This window comes from Monodon monoceros, unplaced genomic scaffold (assembly GCF_005190385.1).
Source record: "Monodon monoceros isolate NGI ecotype Baffin Bay Population unplaced genomic scaffold, NGI_Narwhal_1 Super_Scaffold_2, whole genome shotgun sequence".
NCBI classification, from domain to species: domain Eukaryota; kingdom Metazoa; phylum Chordata; class Mammalia; order Artiodactyla; family Monodontidae; genus Monodon; species Monodon monoceros.
In genome coordinates this window covers 29,913,473-29,938,211 of record NW_021703776.1, presented here as the reverse complement: position 1 = coordinate 29,938,211, position 24,739 = coordinate 29,913,473, and the positions used below count along the sequence as shown (strand labels likewise).

Genomic DNA, 24,739 nt, shown 5'->3' with positions numbered 1-24,739 from the left:
TCGATCAACTGGAGAAAAAGGTTTTTTTCATGTGCAAATGGTGGGCATCACAGAAATGAAATGAAAGCTCCAAAGAAGCAGTTAGTGCTGAGAGCTTATATACCATTTAAATAAAGAGCCGTAAATTGTGGAAATGTGACAAGACAAAGGAAAAGGAGTCTGAGCTTCTGGAGGTGTAGTAAATTGTGGGAAGGTGAATAAATGGGGGAAACTAATGGAAGATAAGGTTTCTTTTAGTAAGGTGTATTTGTTCAGATTTATCTCAGCATCTGTGCCTTGTCTCCTGTGATAAGAGTGTTCTCAGCTTTCTCATAGGTAATTCATGTCTTGCTTTTAGGTAGAAAAGGGGAGTACAGGGAGGCCTTCCTGCATCTGTTATTTCTCAGTTACCTTCAGCTCAAAATAATCCTTATACCAAAGTGGCATATTTTGGGTTGGCATGTTCTGATGCCCTTCATAGCCATCCTGATGGGTGTGAAGTGGTATTTCATTGTGGTTTTAATTTGCATTTCCCTAAGGATTAGTGATTTGAGCATCTTTTCATGTGCTTATTGACAATTTGCATATCTCCTTTGGAGAAATTTAAATTGTGACTATTCAGATCATGACTTGTTTTGCTCTGAGGACAGTGGCTTGAAGTGGGGTTGGAGAAGAATCTGGGAAACCACTTGAGAAGTAGCTGCAGGAATTCAATTGGAGATGATGGTACTTGGACCACACTCTCTTGCCCTTCTTCAAATCTAGTGCTCTACAGATACTTCATTTTAAGTGTGTCTCCTCTCCTTAATTCTTCTACCTTTGGGCCACATGGTGTGTAATTTCTTTTTTTTTTTCCCCTTAAATATTTAGTAGGTATGTTACCTACTTGTTTTAATTTAATTTAATTAATTTATTATTTTTTGTTTATTGGGGTATAGTTGTTTTACAATGTTGTGTTAGTTTCTACTGTATAGCAAAGTGGAGTTCCCTGTGCTATATGGCGTGTTCTTATTAGTTATCTGTTTTATACATTTTAGTGTATATATGTCAATCCCAGTCTCCCAGTTCATCCCCCCCACCTTGCGTTTTCCTCTTGGTGTCCATACATGTGTTCTCTACATCTGTGTCTCTATTTCGGTGTGTAATTTTCTTTTGTAATTTCTGCAGTTGGATTGATCTTGGATGGCCTTGGCCTACAGTGGCTTGAAGCAGGATTTCGGTTCCTGGCCAGAGATTGAGGTCAGGCAGCGGCAGTGAGAGTGCTGAATCCTAGCCACTGAACCACCAGGGACCAGTGGCCAGTGACAAGGCCCTGGCCTGTCAGCTGTGTAGAAATGAATTTCCACATAGAGATGGAAAGTAGTGAAGCAAGTAAAGTGTTTATTAGGAGGAAAAAGAGTACAGTACGTGTGGATAGATGCATGGGTGGGCTCAGAGAGAGAGTCATGCCCTCGTGGCAGTTTGAATCACTTTTATGGGGCATTTCTTCTGGGTTTCCTTTGGCCAGTCATCTTGCTTTGCCTGGTTCTGAGTCTGTATTAGGTATATCTCAGGGTCCTCCCATGTGTGATGCACATCTCTTAGCCAAGGTGGATTCTAGCTAAGAGGCCTATGGGTAGTTGATATCACTGTGGGGTGGTGCTCCCTCCTTTTTTGACCTCCAGGGAGTCTTTCTGCTCATGTGTAGTCAGGGAGGTCTCCTTGACTTTGAGAATGAGGAATATATGGTCTTTCATCCCTTATCTGGGCAGGGCCCAGCCTCCTCCATCATCCTGCTTTTATGGAGTTTCTGTCCACAGAGGAGGAACTGTTCAGCCTGGGGCCCATCTGTCTCCCACCACAGGATGAGAAATTTCCCCTGGGAATCCTAAAAATATTCAGAAGTCTCTCTTAGGTCAAAATAATAATGATGATGAAGGTGATAAATTCACTGAACCAAAACTTGGGTCCGCCTGTGTGCAGTAAAGCCAAGCCAGTCTGCTGACACTGGGTTGTCGGAAGGGGAAGCACAGTGTTTATTGTAAGGCGCCATAGAAGGAGTCTGGGACAGCTAATACACAAAAAGCCTGTTTTCAGGGAGAAGTTTTTTTTAAAGACATGGAGGAATTTTTTTTTAATTAATTAATTTTTGGCTGTGTTGGGTCACCGTTGCAGTGCGTGGGCTTCTCATTGCTGTGGCTTCTCTTGTTGCAGAGCATGGGCTCTAGGCATGTGGGCTCAGTAGTTGTGGCTCGCGGGCCCTAGAGCGCGGGCTCAGTAGCTGTGGTGCACGGGCTTAGTTGCTCTGCGGCATGTGGGGTCTTCCCGGACCAGGGCTGGAACCCATGTCCCCTCCATTGACAGGGGATTCTTAACCACTGTGCCATCAGGGAAGCCCAGGGAGAAGTTTTTATAGGCAAAATTTAGGGAGAGAGCTGTGTGGTGTGTGACTTCCTTCTGATTGGTTGGGGGTGAGGTAACAGGGTGGTCTTCCACAAATTTTGTGCTCAGACTGAAGTTACTGTCTTCCAACTGGGTAGGGACTTTAGTTCCTGAAGAAGAACTCAGAGGTGTGTTACGTTCATTCCTTGGGGAGGAACCAGAACCTTGCCCTGTTTACTGCACTATGGTTTCTTGACTGCTTTGTTTCTGCATTCTCTCACTTCCCTGATTAGCGACTGTTTGAATATATTCTTTGGAACTCAGGGAAGGTCTAGGAGGGTGAATGAAGCCTATTTCCTAAAAAGAAGAAACGAGACACAGAAAGGATTTGTACCCAGGAGGCCCACACAGGGTCTTGCTCCATTTCAATAATGATTTTATTTTTGCCTTTAAAAACTCCAGTTGTTACTTGGGACATATTTGAAGTTTTATTTTTTTAAGTGATTAGTAGGAAGTTAATATAGTGGCCTAGAAGTTAGGATTTAAAAGTTTTTGGATTTTAGACTATTTTGGTGGAGGAAGAACTCTAATAAATAATCTGCTGGATGGTAGCCGTAAGTTCTCAATGACAGTGTAGCCCTTTTAGGCTTCTAGTTATTGTCTCCATCCTAATCTAGGTGGCCTTTCAGGAGCTGAACCAGTACTTGAAACACAAAGAGAAACTGGGGAGGTTCAAAGTGCATGTTCTATGCCATTTGCAACTTTGAACATTGCACAGAAAGGAGAGATAATGAACTTTCCCTTTTCTTTCTCCTTCCCAAAGATTGAGTCTAAGAATTATTTCTCTTTAAAAGCACTAAAGTACATAACCTTCAGTTGCTAAAGAATTCAAAAACTTCTTGTCTGCTTTTTTTCTATACGAAACCACAGAAATATCTCTTAGAGAACAGAACAGTATATTCATATTAATCCTAGGGACTGAAGTGGTCCCAGTGGAAATTGCTTTCTATTCAGTCCACCCCCACCCCTGCCTAGTAAATGCAGGGCCTAGCCCACCCTGGCAGGAATGACTTGTGTTCCAGCAGAGATCCCTTGTTTTCTCTCTCTCTAACCCCTTCCCCTTCAAAGTCATTATAGGTAGGCACAGGTAGGAATCCTGTGTCATACCTGATGAACTGACTTGTAACATTGAAATTAGCGGCCCTTCCTGTAGCTGTCGTTGCTGTTTAATGAAGCAATTTGAGATTTGGACAAACTTTGCTGCACGTTGGAATAAAATAGGACTCTTCAAAAAATACTGATGCCTGGCTCTGAGCTCCAGGCGTTCTAATTTAATTGATATGGGGTGTGACCTAGCATCGGGATTAAAAAAAAAAAAAACACAGCAAAACTCTCCACGTGGTTTTAATGTGAAACATTCCCTGAGAAGAGACCAAAGGCAGAATTGTATCCTTGTTGGAATTTTAGTCACCTCTGCTGGGCTTGCTTGGAATTGCTTGTGGAAGTGAACCCTTAGGTAGAACAGTTTTCAGGTTGTCTTGTGTCACAGCAGAGAATCCTCTTGGGCCATTGAACTGCTCAGCTCTTTGTCAGGCATAAGCTGGCTCTGGGCCATCTTTTCAACTTAGAGAAGGCTCCAGGCTATCCTTTCTTCCTGGTAGCTCCCACATTCACTTTATTCCTTCGTGTCCTTTTGTAGTTCTGTAATATCGCATGGGGTTAATTGCTCCCAACTTCTCACCTCTTTGCTATTCCCAAAGACAAACCCTTTCATAGTAAATATTTTACTCATCTCCACAGAAAAACATATAAGGAACACAAGCAAGTTATTGATACAAAGCATATAAATTTCTTACTGTAGAGTCCCTGTAAAAGTTCCTGACTTCCTCCTGCGATGGCCTGTTTTAATTTAGTTGAGGGCAGTGGTGAGCAGACACATTCCATATAGAGTCAAGCCTATGAAGACCTTTCATGAAAGCCTCTTTTCTGAATCTGATGGTACAGTTGGGTAATATACAGTCAATATAGAGCAATAAGGGGCTCTTTATTTAATGTTTGCAGCTTAGATCTTTGGGTCCCTCACACTGAGAACCACTAGGTTTAAACTAGGCCTCCTTGTTCCCTGGGATTTATTACTTTGGGGGCATATCCTCCTCAGCTGTGCTTCTGCCTTGTCCACTACCAGTGTTTTTTCTCTCTGTCTGGTTTTGGTACTGCCACTCACACGTTAAGCAAAGTTTGTGTTCATAATGGTGAGCAGCCTGTCATTCTTAATCTTATACCTACTTGGAAGGATTTTACCTCTTACCGTCAGGCTCCCTGTTTGACTCTTTTCCTCCACTAGCCACCCCTGCTTCCTTACCCACGAATCTCCTGTTCTCTGCCTGATGCCATTTACAGTTTGGAGAGTTGTCACTTTATTGTAGAGTTTTGTAAAACCTAGGAGTTCTAATAGGACTGGGTTTAAGGACCCTTTTAAAGGAAAGGAGAAACCCTGAATGGAGATGGAGATTCCGAATTCGTGGACTTGTAGCCCTTGCCAAAGTTTGGGCAAGTGAAGTCAGTGGACCTGGCTAAAAATCTTAGGCAGGCTAACCACTCAAACAAAGCCTTAATTTAATCATCTCTAAAGTGGGAATAACAAGAACATTTTTCTTCTGAGGTTATGCAAATATCAAATGAAGTAACCTTTGTGAAGTGTTTATTTCAGAGCTAGGCCCATGATAAGGACTCGGCACTCGTTCACCGCTGCAGTTTCTGCTGCTCCTGTTCTATTGGCATTGCTGTAAAAGAGGGGCGGTGGTTAAGAGCCTGAGCTTTGAATCCTCTTTCTCAACGGTATCTAGTTGTTGGACCTTGGGCAAGTTATTTAATGTCTCTTCGCTTCAGTGTTTTCACCTGTTTAAGTGAGAATATTAGTGTGGGATGTTGTGAAGATTAAATAAGTTAATTCACGTAAGGAGCTTAGAGCAGAGTCTGGTAAAGTAAGTGATTGTAGTAATGATTGTTGATGTTATTTAATTGAAGTATGCTCTGTCCTTCTGGTTTTCAGTCTCTCCCTTTTTGGTCTTGGATAGGTATAGTAACCTAGAGCTTTCTCAGCTGTCATTTTAACCTTCATTTGCCAAAATACCTTCAAGTCTATGTTCTCAATTCTCTGGTGATGTCACTTTTCTGGCTTTGTTGTCATGCCACCTTTAGAACCCTGTTCTGACTGCTTCAGGACAGATTCCCAGTTGACTTTTACACTGAGTGCTGGGTCAGATAATCTAGCACTCAGGTCAAACTTGAAAAGACATAGGAGCCTGTAAAGATTTATAAAAGAATACATTTAACATACGTGTATCCAAGAATGTTTTAAAGTTTTGCTTGAGAATCCAGAATTTCTACTTTCTGAACTCAAATGTAAAAATCTTTGTAGAAAAAGATATTAGGTAACGTTTACCTTACTTTGCTAAGCAAAGTTTAGTAAAATCCAGTATTGATATTAATGGTTTTGTTTCATTGAGATCTGAGGGGGTTTATTGTGTGCATGGTAACTAAAGAAAAAAGCAGAAGTGGAAGAAAATTAGAAAATGAGTTAATTCCTAATTTTTAATACTGTTACTAGTTTACGATAGTAATTAATATACCCAGTTAGTGGTGTAGTCATGCTTGTAGTGAGGTTTGGCAGGATGAGTACACTTCATCAAGAGTAGATTGGTGTTCTTCAGACCTTGGAGCTCCAGGATTTATTAGACACGTGTCGGGGACTAGGTAGCCGGGTGGGGGAAAGTAAGAGTGGTCATTTTCTGAACAAGAATTGGCAGGGCAGGAGGTCCGCCACTTACACATACCTCAGCACACATGCATCTGCTAGAGAAGCTTTGATTGTATGTATTTTGTTTTGATATTTTGCATAAGATTATTGAGTAAATACTTTCTTATTTTATTTAAAAAAAGGTTTGAAAGCACCTATGCTGGAAAGCAAATTTCTAGGGCAAAACATGGTTTTCCTACTGCCTAGCATATATGCTGACTCATAAATATGTGTTGAAAATGATTGAGTGCTTCACCTTTATTGATACTGTATTCATTTCTAGTCTTATTATCCTCAAACTAGATTTTTTTAGTTCACTGATTATACCCTATTAAGTGGGTTAGAATTAGTATGTTTTATTTGACCATACTACTCTAGGAAGTTAAAAAGTTCTTAAGATTATTTTCATTAAGCTGTTAAATGCACTTTTTGACTCCAGGTATATTTCTTCCTAACGAATTTTACTCCATTAGACGTAATTGAAGAGTTTTCTTCACTGGACACTTCGGTGATTCATGCACATTGTTACTGTCCAGGTGTTTGAAGATTCCATGATGGTCATTACCTTTCTCTTTTTTAAAAAACTGAAGTATAACCTTTCAATTTTTCCTTAAATTATAAAAATTATAAATTTTATAAATTATAAAAATACCTGCATTATTTAAAATTTAGAATTGTAAATTTGGAAAGGTAAAAAAAAATTTCTACCTGTTTTAGCACATGTCATGTCTGGTATAAACTTAAAAGTGTGAACTTAGAAATTACAACTTATTTTTCAACTTAAGATTGGATGCTTTTTAAGATTATCTCATTGCCATTAGTAGTATTTTCTAGTGACATTTTCAAATACTGGCATTCTTATTTATATTGTGGGGTTTTTTTTGTTTTTGTTTAAGTCAGACAGCCTTTTTCATCTTCCAGTCTGTTTCTTATTTCTTACTTTCATTTTGGCATCAACCTCTTTTTTCTTTTTAAAGGAGGAGGAGGAGGAATTGCTTTTACACATTTAGGTTGGTGACCTGTATTTGAATGGGCTGAGATCTGCTATAATTCTTATATATCCGTAGTTTTAGTTACAAATGATAAGAAGTCATTCAAAGAATTTTGTGACCGTGGTGGCATTTCTTTCAGGTAGTTTTAATGAATTGACATTTATTTCTAGTTTAAATTGTCGAAGAGCTGTGTAAATGGGGCTGATAAAAGACCCAGAAGCTTATTTAGTGGTAGAGAAAGTTACCAAAGAAGATGATCCAGTTCCAAATAAAAACTGTTTATAGAATCTCTTCTTATCTATCATTGTCTATTCTGTTACTGATGCAGGTTAAGACTAATCACCTTTTTTCTTCTCAATTTTACAGAGTTAATTGAGAGTTGGAGGCAACCTTGCTGAAGATGAAGAATATACATTAGAGGAGGAGATTTTTTTCTTTCTTCTTTGAAAAGTCTTGATTGTTTGGTGGCTTGCCTCTAGTTACCATTTTTCAATTGAGTCTGTTTGCTTCATCAGAAATGATTTTTACAATCTCAAGAAAAAATATGTCCCAGAAATTGAGTTTACTGTTGCTTATATTTGGACTCATTTGGGGATTGATGTTACTGCACTATACTTTTCAACAACCAAGACATCAAAGCAGTGTCAAGTTACGTGAACAAATACTAGATTTAAGCAAAAGATACGTTAAAGCTCTAGCAGAGGAAAATAAGAACACAGTGGATGTCGAGAATGGCGCTTCTATGGCAGGATATGGTAAGATAATGGTAGAATATTCCTAGTTTTCTCCTCTTCATCCTGTCCCCATTTAAAGATAGTCATGGAAATCCAACTCACTACTTCATGCACAGGTGTTCGTAAAGTAACTTTATCTTGACTTTTTATTGTGAAAAATTTCAAATGTACTGAAAAATAGAAACATGATAAATACCCATATATCCGTCACTTAGATTTTAACAATTTAAACATCTTGCAATATTTGTTTTCTCCAATTTTTGGAGAATATTTAAATTAAAAATTGTGACATTTCACTGCTAGATATTTCCATGTGTATCTCTAAAATAATGACTTTTTTCTACATAATTAGTATTTTTATTGATGTTTTATTGTGTAGATATGATTGACTCATTAGCCACTTGGTTGAACTCAATTTCCCGGTCTCCCCTGCCTCCCCCAACTGAAAAGCCCTAACCCTCTAATCGCAGGGTTGGTCTTTCTGACATGGCAAACGTCCATTCTGAGTTATCTCAGCACAAACTATCTAGGGGCCCACCATGAATAACAAAGACAATGAGTCAGGAACTTCCAGGCTTTTGGAGGCTACCTCCCAGGAACCTGGGACAAAGGCCAGCCAAATTCTTTATTACATAGTATCAGTGTCTATTTTTTGGGTATATATTAGTATATTTAGGTCTTTTCTCTTGGGCTGGTCAGATTCTCTAGAGAAGGACTTCCAGTCTCTTGCAGGATGTATCTGCCTCCAGGTGTGTGGGATCTGAATGGGAGGAAAAGGGTGGGGGAGGAGGGGTAGCCTCAGCACTCACTATGTGAATTTCACTTACTTCCCCAGTTTTCAGTTTGGTGCCCAGGCCCTTAAATGTTTTACTGGCTTCCAAAAACACATCTCAGATTTTCTGCAGTGATGGAGGGGCTGTTGTCTAGTTTGGAGTGGTAAAAAAAGTTTAGAAATCAAATTGCTTTATAGATAAATTTTCACCCATTCCTTCTGTTTTTGGTCCCCTTTTTACCCTATTTTCATTGGTACCTGGTGCAGCTGTTTCTGGGCCTTTTCGGGGTGGGCTTCTGTGGAGAAAAATGAATTGCTGTTTGATTTTTCTTATTTTTTCAGTTTCTTTTTAGTTTCTCTTTTAATATCCAAGTTTTTCAGGTCTGCTAAATCAGTTAACACTCATCCATATGCTTTCCAGCTTCTGGAGTTCTGTTGCTGTTGTCTCCTCTCTTGCTATCTTTGTTTTGGCCCCATAGATTTATGCTTTTTTAAAAAAAGAGAAAAAAACACCTTTACTATTTTGGTAGGGTAGCCACAGTCAGCAGAGGTTAAGTGCCTTGGTTGAGTTTACCATCTTTATCGGGGAATGCCCAAGACACTTTCTGTTTTCTCTTTTCCCACTTATGATGGTGTCTTTGAAGTGATGAGGGTTAGTCTGCATTGGCTCTTGAGGATCAAATATCGATGACTAGAGATGAAGGAGTTGGTGTAAACGGAGATGGAGGTACTTGTGGTAGATACACATGTAGTAGATGTTGTATTGTTTTGCATTCTGCTTAGTCCAAGGACACTGATAGAAACAATGAAGAAGCAATTCTTTTGGAACAAGAGAAATACTTGGAAAAAAATTCTTTCCGCTTGAACAAAATAACTGTGATATTTTAAAAGGTAGCTGTTCTATGCTGCCCAGCTGTGTATAACGGCTCAGTTTTGAAAGCAAAATGAGACTCATATACACATGGTGTCCTATAAACTGTATTTTAAAGTTTAATGTATGGTGGAGATATTTCAATATCAGTGAATATATGCCTGCATCATTTAATGGCCACACGGTATTTAACCAATTCCCTGAAATGTTTTTTGCTTATTTCTGATTATAAAAAAATTATTATAAGCATTCAAATATTATAGAAATGTACAACATATATAAGTAAAAGTAGAGCAGAGAGAGAGAATGTCAGTTAATTTGGCATATATCGGGGATAGCACACTTTTTCTTATAGGGCTAAATAGTAAATATTTTCAGCTTTGTGGGTCATGTGGTCTCCTTTTCAATAAATGAACATGGCTATGTTCCAGTAAAACTTTTTTACAAAGACAGGCAGTCAACCAGCCGTAGTTTGCAGACACATTGTTCGTCAAGCACATTGTTTTATTTTGAAAATGGGATTGTACTATATATACTGGTTTGCAGCTTATTTGTTTTCACTTAATTGTTGTAGATATCTTTCCATGTTATTACAGATAGGTCTGTCTCATCTTTTTAATGACTTAACATTGTTTCATTTTATAAATATTCCTTTTTTCCTGCTTATTCTGTAGTAATGGATAATTTATTGGTAACCTTGTGTGCTGGATTTAGTGCTGTGATATATGTGTATCTGTGTATATGAAGTATATGTGTGAGTGATAAATGTGTGGGCATTTTATGTTTGTGTGAATGTTTCAGAAGGATAGATTTCCTCAAGGTGGAATTTTTTGGCTGAAGGTATGCATGTTAAATTTAATAGACACTTGTCAGATTGCCCTCCAGGGTGGCTCTACCGGCCCTACTACCATTCTCCCAGCAGAGTGAAAGTGCCGGTTTCTTTCTTTCTTATTTTTTAATAGATTTATTTATTTATTTATTTATTTATTTTTATTTATTTATTTATGGCTGCATTGGGTCTTCATTGCTGCACTTGGGCTTTCTCTAGTTGTGGCGAACGGGGGCTACTCTTTGTTGCGATGTGCAGGCTTCTCATTGCAGTGGCTTCTCTTGTTGGGGAGCTCGGGCTCCAGCTGCGCGGGCTTCAGTAGTTGTGGCTCGCGGGCTCTATAACGCATGCTCAGTAGTTGTGGCGCACGGGCTTAGTTGTTCTGCGGCATGTGGGATCTTCCTGGACCAGGGCTGAAACCCGTGTCCCCTGCATTGGCAGGTGGATTCTTAACCACTGCACCACCAGGGAAGTCCGAAAGTGCCAGTTTCTCCCCACTGTACCCATTCTATTTAATTTTAAATGGCTTCTAATTGTTTGCTTCTGCATTTCTTTGTTTACAGGAGAGGTTGAAAGACTTTCTTGTTTGTTAGCTTTTTGTATTTCTTGTATGTGAGAATGAATTGTTTGTATCCTTTGTCAGTTTTTCTGCTGGGAAATTTCTTAATTGACTGATCTTTTATAAAGATATTCATGCTGTCAGTATACGTAGCAAATGTTTTTCCTCTGATTTTTCAGTTGTCTAACAACTTGGTATATTGTTTTTAAAAATCTGTGTGGTTAAACGTGTACATCATTTTTTATGGTTTAGTTATATGCTTAAAATGTTTCTTCCAAAACTTACATTCTAATATATTACTTTTTTTTTTTTTAACATTTATGTCTGTAATATAGTTGAGATTTCTGATGGAAGCAGTAAGAGATGCAGGGTCTTTTTTCCAAACTAGGTAGCCAGTTATTTTAGTTTCATTACTTAAATTCTGTCCTTTCCTCCATTAATTTGGAATGACAATAAGATGGGAATTTCATGAGTTCTGGAGAACTTGAACTTTCAGCCATCTATAAAACCCATTTCTTTCGTTGCTACTATACAAAAAGGCTAGTCCATCAAAAATATTTATTGAATGGTCTTCCCTTGAGCTATTTAACCTGATTTTCCTTGTTGGTAAAATAAACATAAGCTAATATATTTTTTAAAATGCTAGTCTACAATGAATTGTTACTATTGCAAAAAGCCATGAACAAATCAATTGAACTCTAAAGATTACTGTCTGTAAATCTTGAGCAGTAACTTGTGCTTTCTCTTTAAGATAACATTTCTAACTGTCTTATGTCTTATTCTCAGCATTCTTAGTTTTCCCTAAGAAAAGAAGATTTTTGTTTCTTCCCATGTAACATCTTTTGGATTCTGGGGTTTGCCTAGAACAATGAATTGGGGGTTCTTGTTCTGATGCCCAGTGACTGTTATGGAACACGTTGCAGTTGACACGTGGTTTCCTACACCTGAATGTACAGCAACACCAGTCTTTTAACCCCTCAGGCTTTCCCATCTGAAGTCTGACCCTGCTTTCTTTTAAGAGTTTTGGTTTTACTATCTACTGTGGTTGCTGAACACTTTTAAAAAAAGTGGACTCCAAAAATATTTTCAGAGAATTGGAGAGCAGTTCAGTATTAATATTTAAATGCTTTCTGAATATTAAGAAATGCTACCAGACACAGATAAAAACAGAACAAGATAAAACAAATACCCCTACAGAAGGCTTTTCTCTGTAGCCAAAGAAGGGGCAGCCTAGCAAGACAAAAAACTTTTAGACAGGAAACCATTCTCCTGCAGCCAGACACCTCAGAAAAAAGTTGGTGACTGCACCACCAACCACATGATCAAAGGCTAAGTGAGGAGCATAGACTTCCCCCTTGTGAGGCTATAATGAGGCATCCAAACTCCCCCCACACCACATTGTACCAGTGGAGACCACATGGGGAGCCAGGACTTCCACCCTCGCATGGCAGTAATGAGGTGCTCATCTCCCTCCCTCTGGGGGTGATGTCAGAGGAATCCTAGTGGAGAGTCAGGACTTCTACCCTGGCCCAGTGGTAAAGAGCAATCCCCATCACAATGTCAGTGAAGAGTATGTGGGCACCTGGAACTCCCACTTCCATCCAGCAGTGATGAGGAGCTCACAGGTAACAGTGGAGGCCAAGTGGGAACCTAGACTTTTGCCTCCACCTGGTAGTAACAAGGTGACAGCCCTCTGCCCTGCCACAGTGGTATCAGAGAAAACTACCTAAAATAGGAAGCTTAAATGAGATCTGGACTTTCATAACAAAATATGTAAATGTCCAGGTTTTAAGTATAAATCACTTGTCATACCAAGAACCAGGAAAATCTCAAACTGAATGAAAAAAGACAACCAATGACAGATGTTATCTGAAAAAGGTTTTTAAGCAGTCGGCATTAAAAGTGCTTCAATGAGGAATTAATGAACACAAAGCAAGTGAAAGAACAGAAAGCATCAACAAAGAAATAGAAAGTCTCAGCAGATAAATAGAGCACATAAAGGAAAACCAAATGGAAAATTTTGAACTGAAAAATACAATGATTGAAATAAAATGTGTGAGTCAGCAGATTGACTCAAAAGCAGGAAGGAGAGGACAGAGGAAAGAATCAGTGAACTGGAATGTAGAATAATGTAATTACACAATCTGAACAGCAGAGGGAAAATAGACTTAAAAAAAAAAAAGTCCCAGTGCTTTAGGGACCTGTGGGATTATAACAAAAGATTTTACATTTGTGTTGTCAGAGTTTTGGAAGGAGAAGAGAATGAGGGCAGAGCTGTAAAAGTACTCAAAAAAATAATGACTACCAACTTCCCAAATTTTGCAAGAGACATAGACCCTCAGATTCAGGAAGCTGAGTGAACCCCACGTAGGATAAGTTCAAAAAAGTCCACGCCAATATACATTGTAACTAAGCTTCTGAAAACTTAAAAAGGCATCTGGAAAAGAAAAAATTTTTAAAGCACCTAGAGGGACTTCCCTGGTGGTCCAGTGGTTAGGAATCCACCTGCCAATGCAGGGGACACGGGTTCCAGTCCTGGTCTGGGAAGATCCCACATGCCGTGGAGCAACTAAGCCTGTGCGCCACAACTACTGAGCCTGTGCTCTAGAGCCCGCAAGCCACAACTACTGAAGCCCTCGCGCCTAGAGCCCGTGCTCTGCAACAAGAGAAGCCACCGCAATGAGAAGCCTGTGCACGGCAACAAAGACCCAATGCAGCCAAAAATAAAAAAACTTATTTTTTAAAAAAGACACCTAGAGAAAAATGACACTTATAGTGACAAAACAATTCAAATGACAGTGGATTTCTCATCAGAAGCCATCAAGGCCAGAAATAGGTGGCATATTTTGTTTTAAGTGCTTAAAGAAAAGAGCTATCATTCCAGAATTCTATACCCGGTGAAAATATCCTTTAGGAATTAAAGGAAATCAAAGATATTTCTTAGATGAAGGAAAAAAATTGCCACCAGGGCTTCCCTGGTGGCACAGGGGTTGAGAGTCCGCCTGCCAATGCAGGGGACACGGGTTCATGCCCCGGTCTGGGAAGATCCCACATGCCGCGGAGCGGCTGGACCCGTGAGCCATGGCCGCTGAGCCTGCGCGTCTGGAGCCTGTGCTCCGCAACGGGAGAGGCCACAACAGTGAGAGGCCCGCGTACCGCAAAAAAAAAAAAAAAAAAAAAATTGCCACCAGCAGACCTACCCTAAGAGAAGTAGGCTAAAGGAAGTTCTCTCAACAGAAAAGAAATGATAAAAGGGAGGAACCTTGGAACAATCAGGAAGGAAAGAACACAGTAAGTAAAAATAAGGGTAGGTCAATAGGTTCCTTTCCTTCTTGAGTTTTCTAAATTATGATAGTTGAAGCAAAAATTATAACATTGCCTTCTAAATGTATGAAGAAGAAATATTTAAGGCAGTATCTTATAAATGAAGTAGGGTAAAAGGATGGTGTATTAGGGTTTTTGATAGAAACAGAGCAGGGAGAGGGAGAGATGGACTTGAAGAAACTGGCTCATGCTGTTATGGGCCTGGGAAGTCCAAGATCTGCAGGGCAGGCTGAAAATTCTGGCAAGAGCCAGTGTTCCAGTCCTGAGTCTGAAGGCAGTCAGCCTGGGGGCAGAATTCTTTCCTGTTCCAGGAACCTTAGTCTTTTTTTTTTAAGCTCTTCAGCTTATTAGATGAAGTCCACCCACATTATGGTAAATAATCTGCTTTACTGAAAGTCTACTGGTTTAAGTGCTAATCACATCTAAAAACTACCTTCACAGCAACATCTAGACTGGTAGATTTGTCTAGGTACCATAGCCTAGCCAAGCTGACCCAAAATGAACCATCACAGATGGTAAAGAGAGGTAAAGCTCACTCAAATTGGTAAAATGACTGTGGCACATTATGTACATGATGTAATATCTAGAACAATAACTAAAACTATACAAAGAGAGACATTTAAAAACCCTACAGAAAAATAAGAATTCTAAAAAATATTCAAATAACCCATAGGAAGGCAGGAAAAAGAAAACAAGGAAGTGAAAAACAGAACCAACAAAACAAAAGATGAAATGTCAGACTTAAGTCCTAATATATCAAAATTACATTAATTATAAATGTTCTAAATACGCTAGAGGACATTGGCAGACTGAATTAAAAAACATGACCCAAGTATGTGCTGTCTACAAGAAAGTCACTTCAAATTTAATGATATTGGCTGGCTGAAAGTAAAAGGATGGGAAAAGAGATGCAAACATTAATCAAAGGAAAGCAGGAGTGGCTGCATTAATAACAGGTAAAATAGACATCAGAGCAAAGAAAGCTACCAGAGTCAGAGAATTAAATTATATAATCATAAAACGGTCAGCCCACCCAGAAGAAATAACAATCCTAAATGTATGTACAAAAATGATAGAACTGAAAGTAAAAATAGATAAATCCGCAATTATAGTTGAGAATTTAAAACACTCCTTGCTCAGGAACTGATAGAACTAAACAGAAAATCTGCAAAGATATAGAAGATCTGAAGAATGCAATCTAATCAGTGGAATCTTAGTTACATACACAGAAGCTCCATCGGCAACAGGAGGATATGCATGTTTTGTAACAGTCCATGCAACATTCACCCAAATAGATACCCTTGGCCATAAAACAAATCTCAACAAATTTAAAAGAATTGAAATCATAAAGAGTGTATTCTGTGACTGCAGTGAACTGAAACTAGAAATTAATAACAGAGTGATAATAGGAAAATCTCCAAATAGAAATTAAATAACACACTTCTAAATAATCTGTAAGTTAAAGAGGAAGTCTCAAGGGAAATTTTTAAAAATGCACTGATCTAAATGAAAATACAACATAAAAATTGTGGGACACAGCTAAAGTATGCTGAGAGGGAAGTTTACTTTAGAAAAGTACATACCTTAGAAAAGAGTGCATACTTTAGAAAAGAGGAAAAGTCTTAAATCCATAATCTAAGCTCCCACCTCAAGAACCTAGGTTCTTGAGGAAAACAAACCCAGATCAAAGCAGAAGGAAGGAAATGATAAAGAACAGAAATAAATGAAATTGATAGAAAAACAGAGAAAATCAGTGTAACAGCTTTTCTTTTGAAAGGTGGGGGAAAAAAACTGACAAACTTCTAGCAACACTGACCAAAAATAATTTGCCAATATCAGGAATGAAAAAGTGAGTGTCACTGCAGAACCTGCAGACATCAAAATCATAATAAGAGACTATTTTGAACAGCTCTACACGTAAACACTATAACTTATATGAAAGGGGTCAGTTTCTCAAAAAACACAAACTAGCACACTCACCCAGTATGGAATAGATAATTTGAATAGCCGTATACAGGCATACCTCAGAGATACTCCGTTCCAGACCGCTGCAATAGAGCAAGTCACGTGAAGTTTTCAGTTTCCCAGCACATGTAAAAATTACGTTTACGCTATAGTTTATTAAATGTGAAATAGTACTATGTCTAAAAAGCCAAATGTATCCACCTTAATTAAAAAGTTCTTTATTAAAAAAAAAAAAAAGTTCTTTATTGCAAAAAAAATGCTAACCATCATCTGAGCCTTCTACAAGTCATAATTTTTTTTTTTTTTTTTTTTAACTGGTGGAGGGTTTTGCCTTGATATCCATGGCTGCTGAAGGGTGGGGAGGCTGTGGCAGTTTCTTAACATAAGACAGCAATGAAGTTTGCCACATCACTTGACTCTTTGACAGATGATTTCTCTGTAGCATGCAATGCTGTTTGATGCAATGCTCTTGGATAGTGTTTTGCCCACCACAGAACTTCTTTCAGTATTAGAGTAACTCCTCAAAGCCTGCTGCTGCTTCATCAACTAAGATTATGTAATATTCTAAATCCTTTTTGTGTCATTTCAACTATCTTCACAGCATCTTCACCCGGATTAGACTCCATGTCAGGAAACCACTTTTTTTGCTCATCTGTAAGAAGCAACTCCTCATTCATTAAAGTTTTTTTTTTTTTAATCATGAGATTGCATGATTTCAGTTACATGTTCAGTCTCCACTTCTAATTCTAGTTCTCTTGCTGTTTCTACCACATCTGCACATCTGATCGCAGATCACCATAACAAATACAGTAATAATGAAAAAGTTTAAATATTGCAAGAATTACCAAAATGTGACAAAGAGATGTGAAGAGAGCAGATGCTGTTGGAAAAATGACACCGATAGACTCACTTGGCACAGGGTTACCACAAACTGTCAGTTTGTAAAAAATGCAATATTTGCAAAGTGAAATAAAGCGAGATATGTCTTTAACTGTTAGGGAAATTGACTTATAGTTCAAGAACTTACAAAAAAGAAATCTTCAGGCCCAGATGGTTTCACTGGAGAATTCTATCAGAAATTTTAATAGGGGACATCCCTGGTGGCACAGTGGTTAAGAATCCACTTGCCAATGCAGGGGACACGGGTTTGATCCCTGGTCTGGGAAGATCCCACATGCCACAGAGCAACTAAGCCCATGCACCACAACTATTGAGCCTGTGCTCTAGGGCCTGTGGGCCACAACTACTGAGACCATGGGCCACAACTACTGAAGCCCATGCACTCTAGGGCCAATGTGCCACAACTACTGAAGCTCGTGCACCTACAGCCCGTGTTCTGCAACAAGAGAAACCACTGCAATGAGAAGCCCGCACACCGCAATGAAGAGTAGCCCCTACTTGCCATAATTAGAGAAAGCCTGTGCGCAGCAATGAAGACCCAACGCAGCCAAAAATGAATTTTTAAAAAAAAATTTCATTAAAAAATTTTTTAATAGGAGTTAGTATAAATACTACACAGTCATTTTCAGAAAATAGAAGGGGAGGGAACACTTCCCAGTTCAATTATGAAGCTAGTATTATCTTTACACCAAAACCAAAGATGGTATAGGTAATTAAAAACTACAGACCAATAGCCCTCATGAATATATATGTGTAGATCCTCAGGAAAAACTTAGCAAACGGAATTCAACAACACATAAAAAGAATTAAATGAGCCCTGAACCAAGGTGACAGAGTAGAAGGAGGTCCTCTCACTCTCTCTTGTGAGAACACCAGAGTCACAACTAGCTTCTAGACAATCATTGACAGGAAGATACTGGAACTCACCAAAAAATATACCCCACATCCAAAGACAAAGGAGAAGCCACAATGAGATGGTAGGAGGGGCGCAATCACAGTAAAATCAAATCCCATAACTTCTGGTTGGGTGACTCACAAACTGGAGAACAGTTATATGACAGAAGTCCACCCACTGGAGTGAATGTTCTGAGTCCCACGTCAGGCTTCCCAACTGGGGGGTCTGGCAACAGGAGGAGGAATTCTAGAGAATCAGACTTTGAAGGCTAGTGGGATTTGATTGCAGGACTTCAACAGGACTGGGGGAAACAGAGACTCCACTCTTGGAGGGCACACACAAAGTAGTGTGCGCATCGGGACCCAGGGGAAGGAGCAGTGACCCCTGGGGAGACTGAACCAGACCTACCTGCTAGTGTTGGAGGATCTCCTGCAGAGGTGGTGGTGGTGGGGCTGTGGCTCACCGTGGGGAGAAGGACACTGGCAGCAGAAGTCCTGGGAAGTACTCCTTGGCGTGAGCACTCCCAGAGTCCGCCATTAGCCCCACCAAAGAGCCCAGGTAGGCTCCAGTGTTGGGTTGCCTCAAGCCAAACAACCAACAAGGAGGGAACGCAGCCCCATGCATCAGCAGTCAAGCAGGTTAAAGTTTTACTGAGCTCTGCCCAGGAGAGCAACAGCCAGCTCTACCCACCACCAGTCCCTCCCATCAGGAAACTTGCACAAGCCTCTTAGCCTCATCCACCAGAGGGCAGACAGCAGAAGCAAGAAGAACTACAATCCTGCAGCCTGTGGAACAAAAACCACATTCACAGAAAGATAGACGAAATGAAAAGGCAGAGGGCTGTGTACCAGATGAAGGAACAAGATAAAACCCCAGAAAAACAACTAAATGAAGTGGAGATAGGCAACCTTCCAGAAAAAAAATTCAGAATAATGATGGTGAAGATGATCCAGGACCTCAGAAAAAGAATGGAGGCAAAGATGGAGAAGATGCAAGAAATGTTTAATAAAGACCTAGAGGAATTAAAGAACAAAGAAACAGATGAATAATACAATAACTGAAATGAAAGCTACACTAGAAGGAATCAGTAGCAGAATAACTGAGGCAGAAGAACAGATAAGTGACCTGGAAGACAGAACGATGGAATTCACTGCTGTGGAATAGAATAAAGGAAAAAGAATGAAAAGACATGAAGACAGCCTAAGAGGCTTCTGGGCCAACATTAAACGCAACAATATTTGCATTATAGGGGTCCCAGAAGGAGAAGAGAGAGAGAAAGGACCAGAGAAAATATTTGAAGAGATTATAGTAGAAAACTTCCCTAACATGGGAAAGGAAATAGCCACCTAAGTCCAGGAAGCGCAGAGAGTCCCAGACAGGATAAACCCAAGGAGAAACATGCCAAGACAGATAGTAATCAAATTGGTAAAATTTAAAGACAAAGAAAAATTATTGAAAGCAGCAAGGGAAAAATGACAAATAACAAACAAGGGAACTCCCATAAGGTTAACAGCTGAGTTCTCAGCAGAAACTCTACAAGCCAGAAGGGAGTGGTATGATATACTTAAAGTGATGAAAGGGAAGAACCTACAACCAAGATTACTCTACCCGGCAAGGATCTCAATCAGATTCAACGGAGAAATCAAAAGCTTTACAGACAAGCAAAAGCTAAGAGAATCCAGCACCACCAAACCAGCTCTACAACAAATGCTAAAGGAACTTCTCTAAGTGGGAAACACAAGAGAAGAAAAGGACCTACAAAAACAAACCCAAAACAATTAAGAAAATGGTCATAGGAACATACATATTGATAATTACGTTAAACGTGAATGGATTAAATCTTCCAACCAAAGGACACAGGCTTGCTGAATGGATACAAAAACAAGACCCATCTATATGCTGTGTACAAGAGGCCCACTTCAGACCTAGGGACACATACAGACTGAGAGTGAGGGGATGGAAAAACATATTGGAAATCAAAAGAAAGCTGGAATAGCAATACTCATATCAGATAAAAATAGACTTTAAAATAAAGAATGTTATAAGCGACAAGGAAGGACACTACATAATGATAAAGGGATCAATCCAAGAGGAAGATATAACAATTATATATGCACCCAGCATAGGAGCACCTCAATACTTAAGGCAACTGCTATCAGCTATAAAAGGGGAAATTGACAGTAACAGAATAATAGTGAGGGGACTTTAACACCTCACACCAATGGACAGATCATCCAAAAATGAAAATAAATAAGGAAACAGAAGCTTTAAATGACACAATAGACCAGATAGATTTAATTGATATTTATAGGACATTTCATCTAAAAACAGGTTACACTTTCTTCTCCAGTGCGCATGGAACATTCTCCAGGATGGATCACATCTTGGGTCACAAACCAAGCCTCAGTAAATTTAAGAAAATTGAAGTCATATCAAGCATCTTTTCTGACCACAAAGCTCTGAGATGAGAAATGAATTACAGGGAAAAAACCGTAAAAAACATAAACACATGGAGGCTAAACAATACGTTACTAAATAACCAAGAGATCACTGAAGAAATCAAAGAGGAAATCAAAAAGTACCTAGAGACAAATGCCATTGAAAACAAAACGATCCAAAACCTAAGGGATGCAGCAAAAGCAGTTCTAAGAGGGAAGTTTATAGCCATACATGCCTACCTCAAGAAACAAGAAAAATCTCAAACAATCTAACCTTACACCTAAAGGAACTAGGGAAAGAAGAACAAACAAAGCCCAAAGTTAGCAGAAGGAATGAAATCATAAAGAACAGAGCAGAAATAAATAGCAACAAAGAAAACAATAGCAAAGATCAATAAAACTAAAAGCTGGTTCTTTGAGAATATAAACAAAATTGAAAAACCATTAGCCAGATCCATCAAGGAAAAGAGGGAGAGCACTCAAATCAATAAAATTAGAATTGAAAAAGAAGTTACAACAGACATGGCAGAAATACAAACCATCCTAAGAGACTACTACAAGCAACTCTATGCCAATAAAATGGACAACCTGGAAGAAATGGATGAATTCTTAGAAAGGTATAACCTACCAAGACTGAACCACGAAGAAATAGAAAACATGAACAGGTGAATCACAAGTAATGAAATTGAAACTGTGATTAAAAATCTTTCAGCAGGGCTTCCCTGGTGGCGCAGTGGTTGAGAGTCCGCCTGCCGATACAGGGGACACGGGTTCATGCCTCAGTCCAGGAAGATCCCACATGCCGCGGAGCGGCTAGGCCCGTGAGCTATGGCCACTGAGCCTGCGCGTCTGGAGCCTGTGCTCCGCAACGGGCGAGGCCACAACAGTGAGAGGCCCGTGTACCGCAAAAAAAAAAAAAAAATCTTTCAGCAAACAAAAGTCCAGGACCCGATGGCTTCATAGGTGAATTCTATCAAATGTTCAGAGAAGACCTAACACCCATCCTTCTCAAACTCTTCCAAAAAATTGCAGAGGAAGGAACACTCCCAAACTCATTCTATGAGGCCACCATCACCCTGATAACAAAATCAGACAAAGATACTACAAAAAAAGAAAATTACAGGCCAATATCATGAATGAATTCTGATGAATATAGATGCCAAAATCCTCAACAAAATACTAGCAAACAGAATCCAACAACACATTAAAAGGATCATACACCACGATCAAGTGGGATTTATCCCAGGGATGCAAGGATTCCTCCATACATGCATATCAATCAATATGATATACCACTTTAACAAACTGAAGAATAAAAACCATATGATCATCTCAGTAGATGCAGAAAAAGCTTTTGACAAAATTCAACACCCATTTATGATAAAAACTCTCCAGAAAGTGGGCATAGAGGGAACCTACCTCAATGTAATAAAGGCCATATACGACAAACCCACAGCAAACATCATTTTCAATGGTGAAAAACTGAAAGCATTTCCTCTAAGATTAGGAACAAGACAAGGATGTCCACTCTCACCACTATTATTCAACATAGTTTTGGAAGTCCTACCCACAGCAGTCAGAGAAGAAAAAGAAATAAAAGGGATACAAATTGGAAAAGAAGAAGCAAAACTGTCACTCTTGACAGATGACATGATACTATACGTAGAGAATCCTAAATATGCCACCAGAAAGCAAGTAGAGCTAATCAATGAATTTGGTAAAGTTGCAGGATACAAAATTAATGCACAGAAATGTCTTGCATTCCTGTACACTAATGATGAAAAATCTGAAAGAGGAATTAAGGAAACACTCCCATTTACCATTGCAACAAAAAGAATAAAATACCTGGGAATAAACCTACCTAGGGAGGCAAAAGACCTGTATGCAGAAAACTATAAGACACTGATGAAAGAAATTAAAGATGATACCAACAGATGGAGAGACATACCATGTTCTTGGATTGGAAGAATCAATATTGTGAAAATGACTATACTACCCAAATCAATCTACAGATTCAATGCGATCCCTATCAAATTACCAGTGGAATTTTTCATGGAACTAGAACAAAAAATCTTAAAATTTGTATGGAGACACAAAAGACCCCGAATAGTCAAAGCAGTCTTGGAGGAAAGAAACGGAGCTGGAGGAATCAGACTCCCTGACTTTAGACTATATTACAGAGCTACAATAATCAAGACAACATGGCACTGGCACCAAAATAGAAACACAGGTCCATGGAAGAAGATAGAAAGCCCAGAGATAAACCCACACATCTATGGTCAACTAATCTATGACAAAGGAGGCAAGGATATACAATGGAGAAAAGCCCGTCTCTTCAATAAGTGGTGCTGGGAAAACTGGACAGCTACATGTAAAAGAATAAAATTAGAACACTCTCTAACACCATACACAAAAATAAACTCAAAATGGATTAGAGACCTAAATGTAAGAGTGGACACTATAAAACTCTTATAGGAAAACATAGGAAGAACACTCTTTGACATAAATCACAGCAAGATCCTTTTTGACCCATCTCCTAGAGAAATGGAAATAAAAACAAAAATAAACAAATGGGACCTAATGAAACTTCAAAGCTTTTGCACAGCAAAGGAAAGCGTAAACAAGATGAAAATACAACCCTCAGAATGGGAGTAAATATTTGCAAATGAATCAACGGACAAAGGCTTAATCTCCAAAATATATAAAGAGCTCATGCAGCTCAATATTAAAAATACAAACAACCCAATCCAAAAATGGACAGAAGACCTAAATAGACATTTCTCCAAAGAAGACCTGCAGATGGCCAAGAAGCACATGAAAAGCTGTTCAGCCTCACTAATTATTAGAGAAATGCAAATCAAAAGTACAATGAAGTATCACCTCACACCTGTTAGAATGGGCATCATCAGAAAATCTACAAACAACAAATGCTGGAGAGGTTGTGGAGAAAAGGGAACCCTCTTGCAGTGTTGGTGGGAATGTAAATTGATACAGCCACTATGGAGAACAGTATGGAAGTTCCTTAAAAACCTAGAAATGGAATTACCATATGATCCAGCCATCCCACTACTGGGCATATACCCTGAGAAAACCATAATTCAAGAAGAGTCATGTACCCCCAGTGTTCATTGTAGCACTATTTACATTAGCCAGGACATGGAAGCAACCTAAATGCCCATTGACAGACAAACGGATAAAGAAGGTGTGGTACATATATACAATGGAATATTACTCAGCCGTAAAAAGGAACGAAATTGGATCATTTGTAGAGACGTGGATCGACCTAGAGACTGTCATAGAGAGTGAAGTAAGTCAGAAAGAGAAATCAAATATCGTATATTAATTCATGTATGTGTAACCTAGAAAAATGGTACAGATGAACTGGTTTGCAGGGCACAAATTGAGACACAGGTGTAGAGAACAAACGTATGGACACCAAGGGGGGAAAGTGGGCATGGGGGTGGTAGTGTGGTGAATTGGGCGAGTGGGATTGACGTGTATACACTTACGTGTATAAAATTCATGACTAAGAAGAATGTGCTGTATAAAAAAATAAGTAAAATGAAATTAAAAAGAATAAAATCAAAAAATCAGAAAATGAAAAAAATAGTAAATGGATTAAACTCCCCAATCAAAATACATAGATTGGCAGAATGGATTTTTAAAAAAAACCAGGATTTAATTTTATGCTGTCTATAAGAGATTCACTGTGGGTATAATGACACACATAGAATTTTGGGACCCTAATCAATAGGACTGGTGTCCTTATAGAAGAGAAATAGACACGAGATGCATGCACAGAAAATCGGCCACATGAACATACAGTGAGAAGATACCCATCTGCAAGCCAAGGAGAGACGCCTCTGGAGAAACTAAACCTGCCATAGCTTTGATCTTGGAGTTCCTGTCTCCAGACTGTGGGAAAATAAATTTCTGTTGTTTAAGAAAAAAAGTAAGTATATGGCAAGTTATTTTATATTAGTTTCACATAAGTGATTAAAAGGTTATATGTATGACCCTAAAAAAAAAAAAAAAAAGAAATACCGTGACCAAGTGGCATTTATTCCAGGGATGCAAGGCTGGTTTAATTTTCAAAAATCAATCAGGTAGGGACTTTCCTGGCAGTCCAGTGGTTAAGACTCCATGCTCCCAATTCAGGGGGCACAGGTTTGAGACCTGGTCAGGGAACTAAGATCCCACATGCCACATGGCAGGCGTAAAAAAAAAAAATCGATCAGTGTATTCCATCATATTAACAGGCTAATGAGAGGGAGGATGGGGTTACTGTAAAAGGGCAACACAGGGATAGTTGTGGTGAAGG

The 24,739-nt window shown here is 39.0% G+C and overlaps 1 protein-coding gene across 1 annotated transcript in view; it reads left to right on the top strand.

The window, feature by feature from the left end:
* The window catches only part of CCDC126 (coiled-coil domain containing 126), a 54,121-nt gene that overhangs the window by 19,907 nt on the left and 9,475 nt on the right, over window positions 1-24,739 (top strand). Inside the window, exon 2 of the mRNA XM_029234422.1 lies at window positions 7,498-7,886. Within this exon, the coding sequence (XP_029090255.1) occupies window positions 7,649-7,886 (238 nt within the window). The 5' untranslated portion in view covers window positions 7,498-7,648. The remainder of the gene's footprint in view (window positions 1-7,497; window positions 7,887-24,739) is intronic.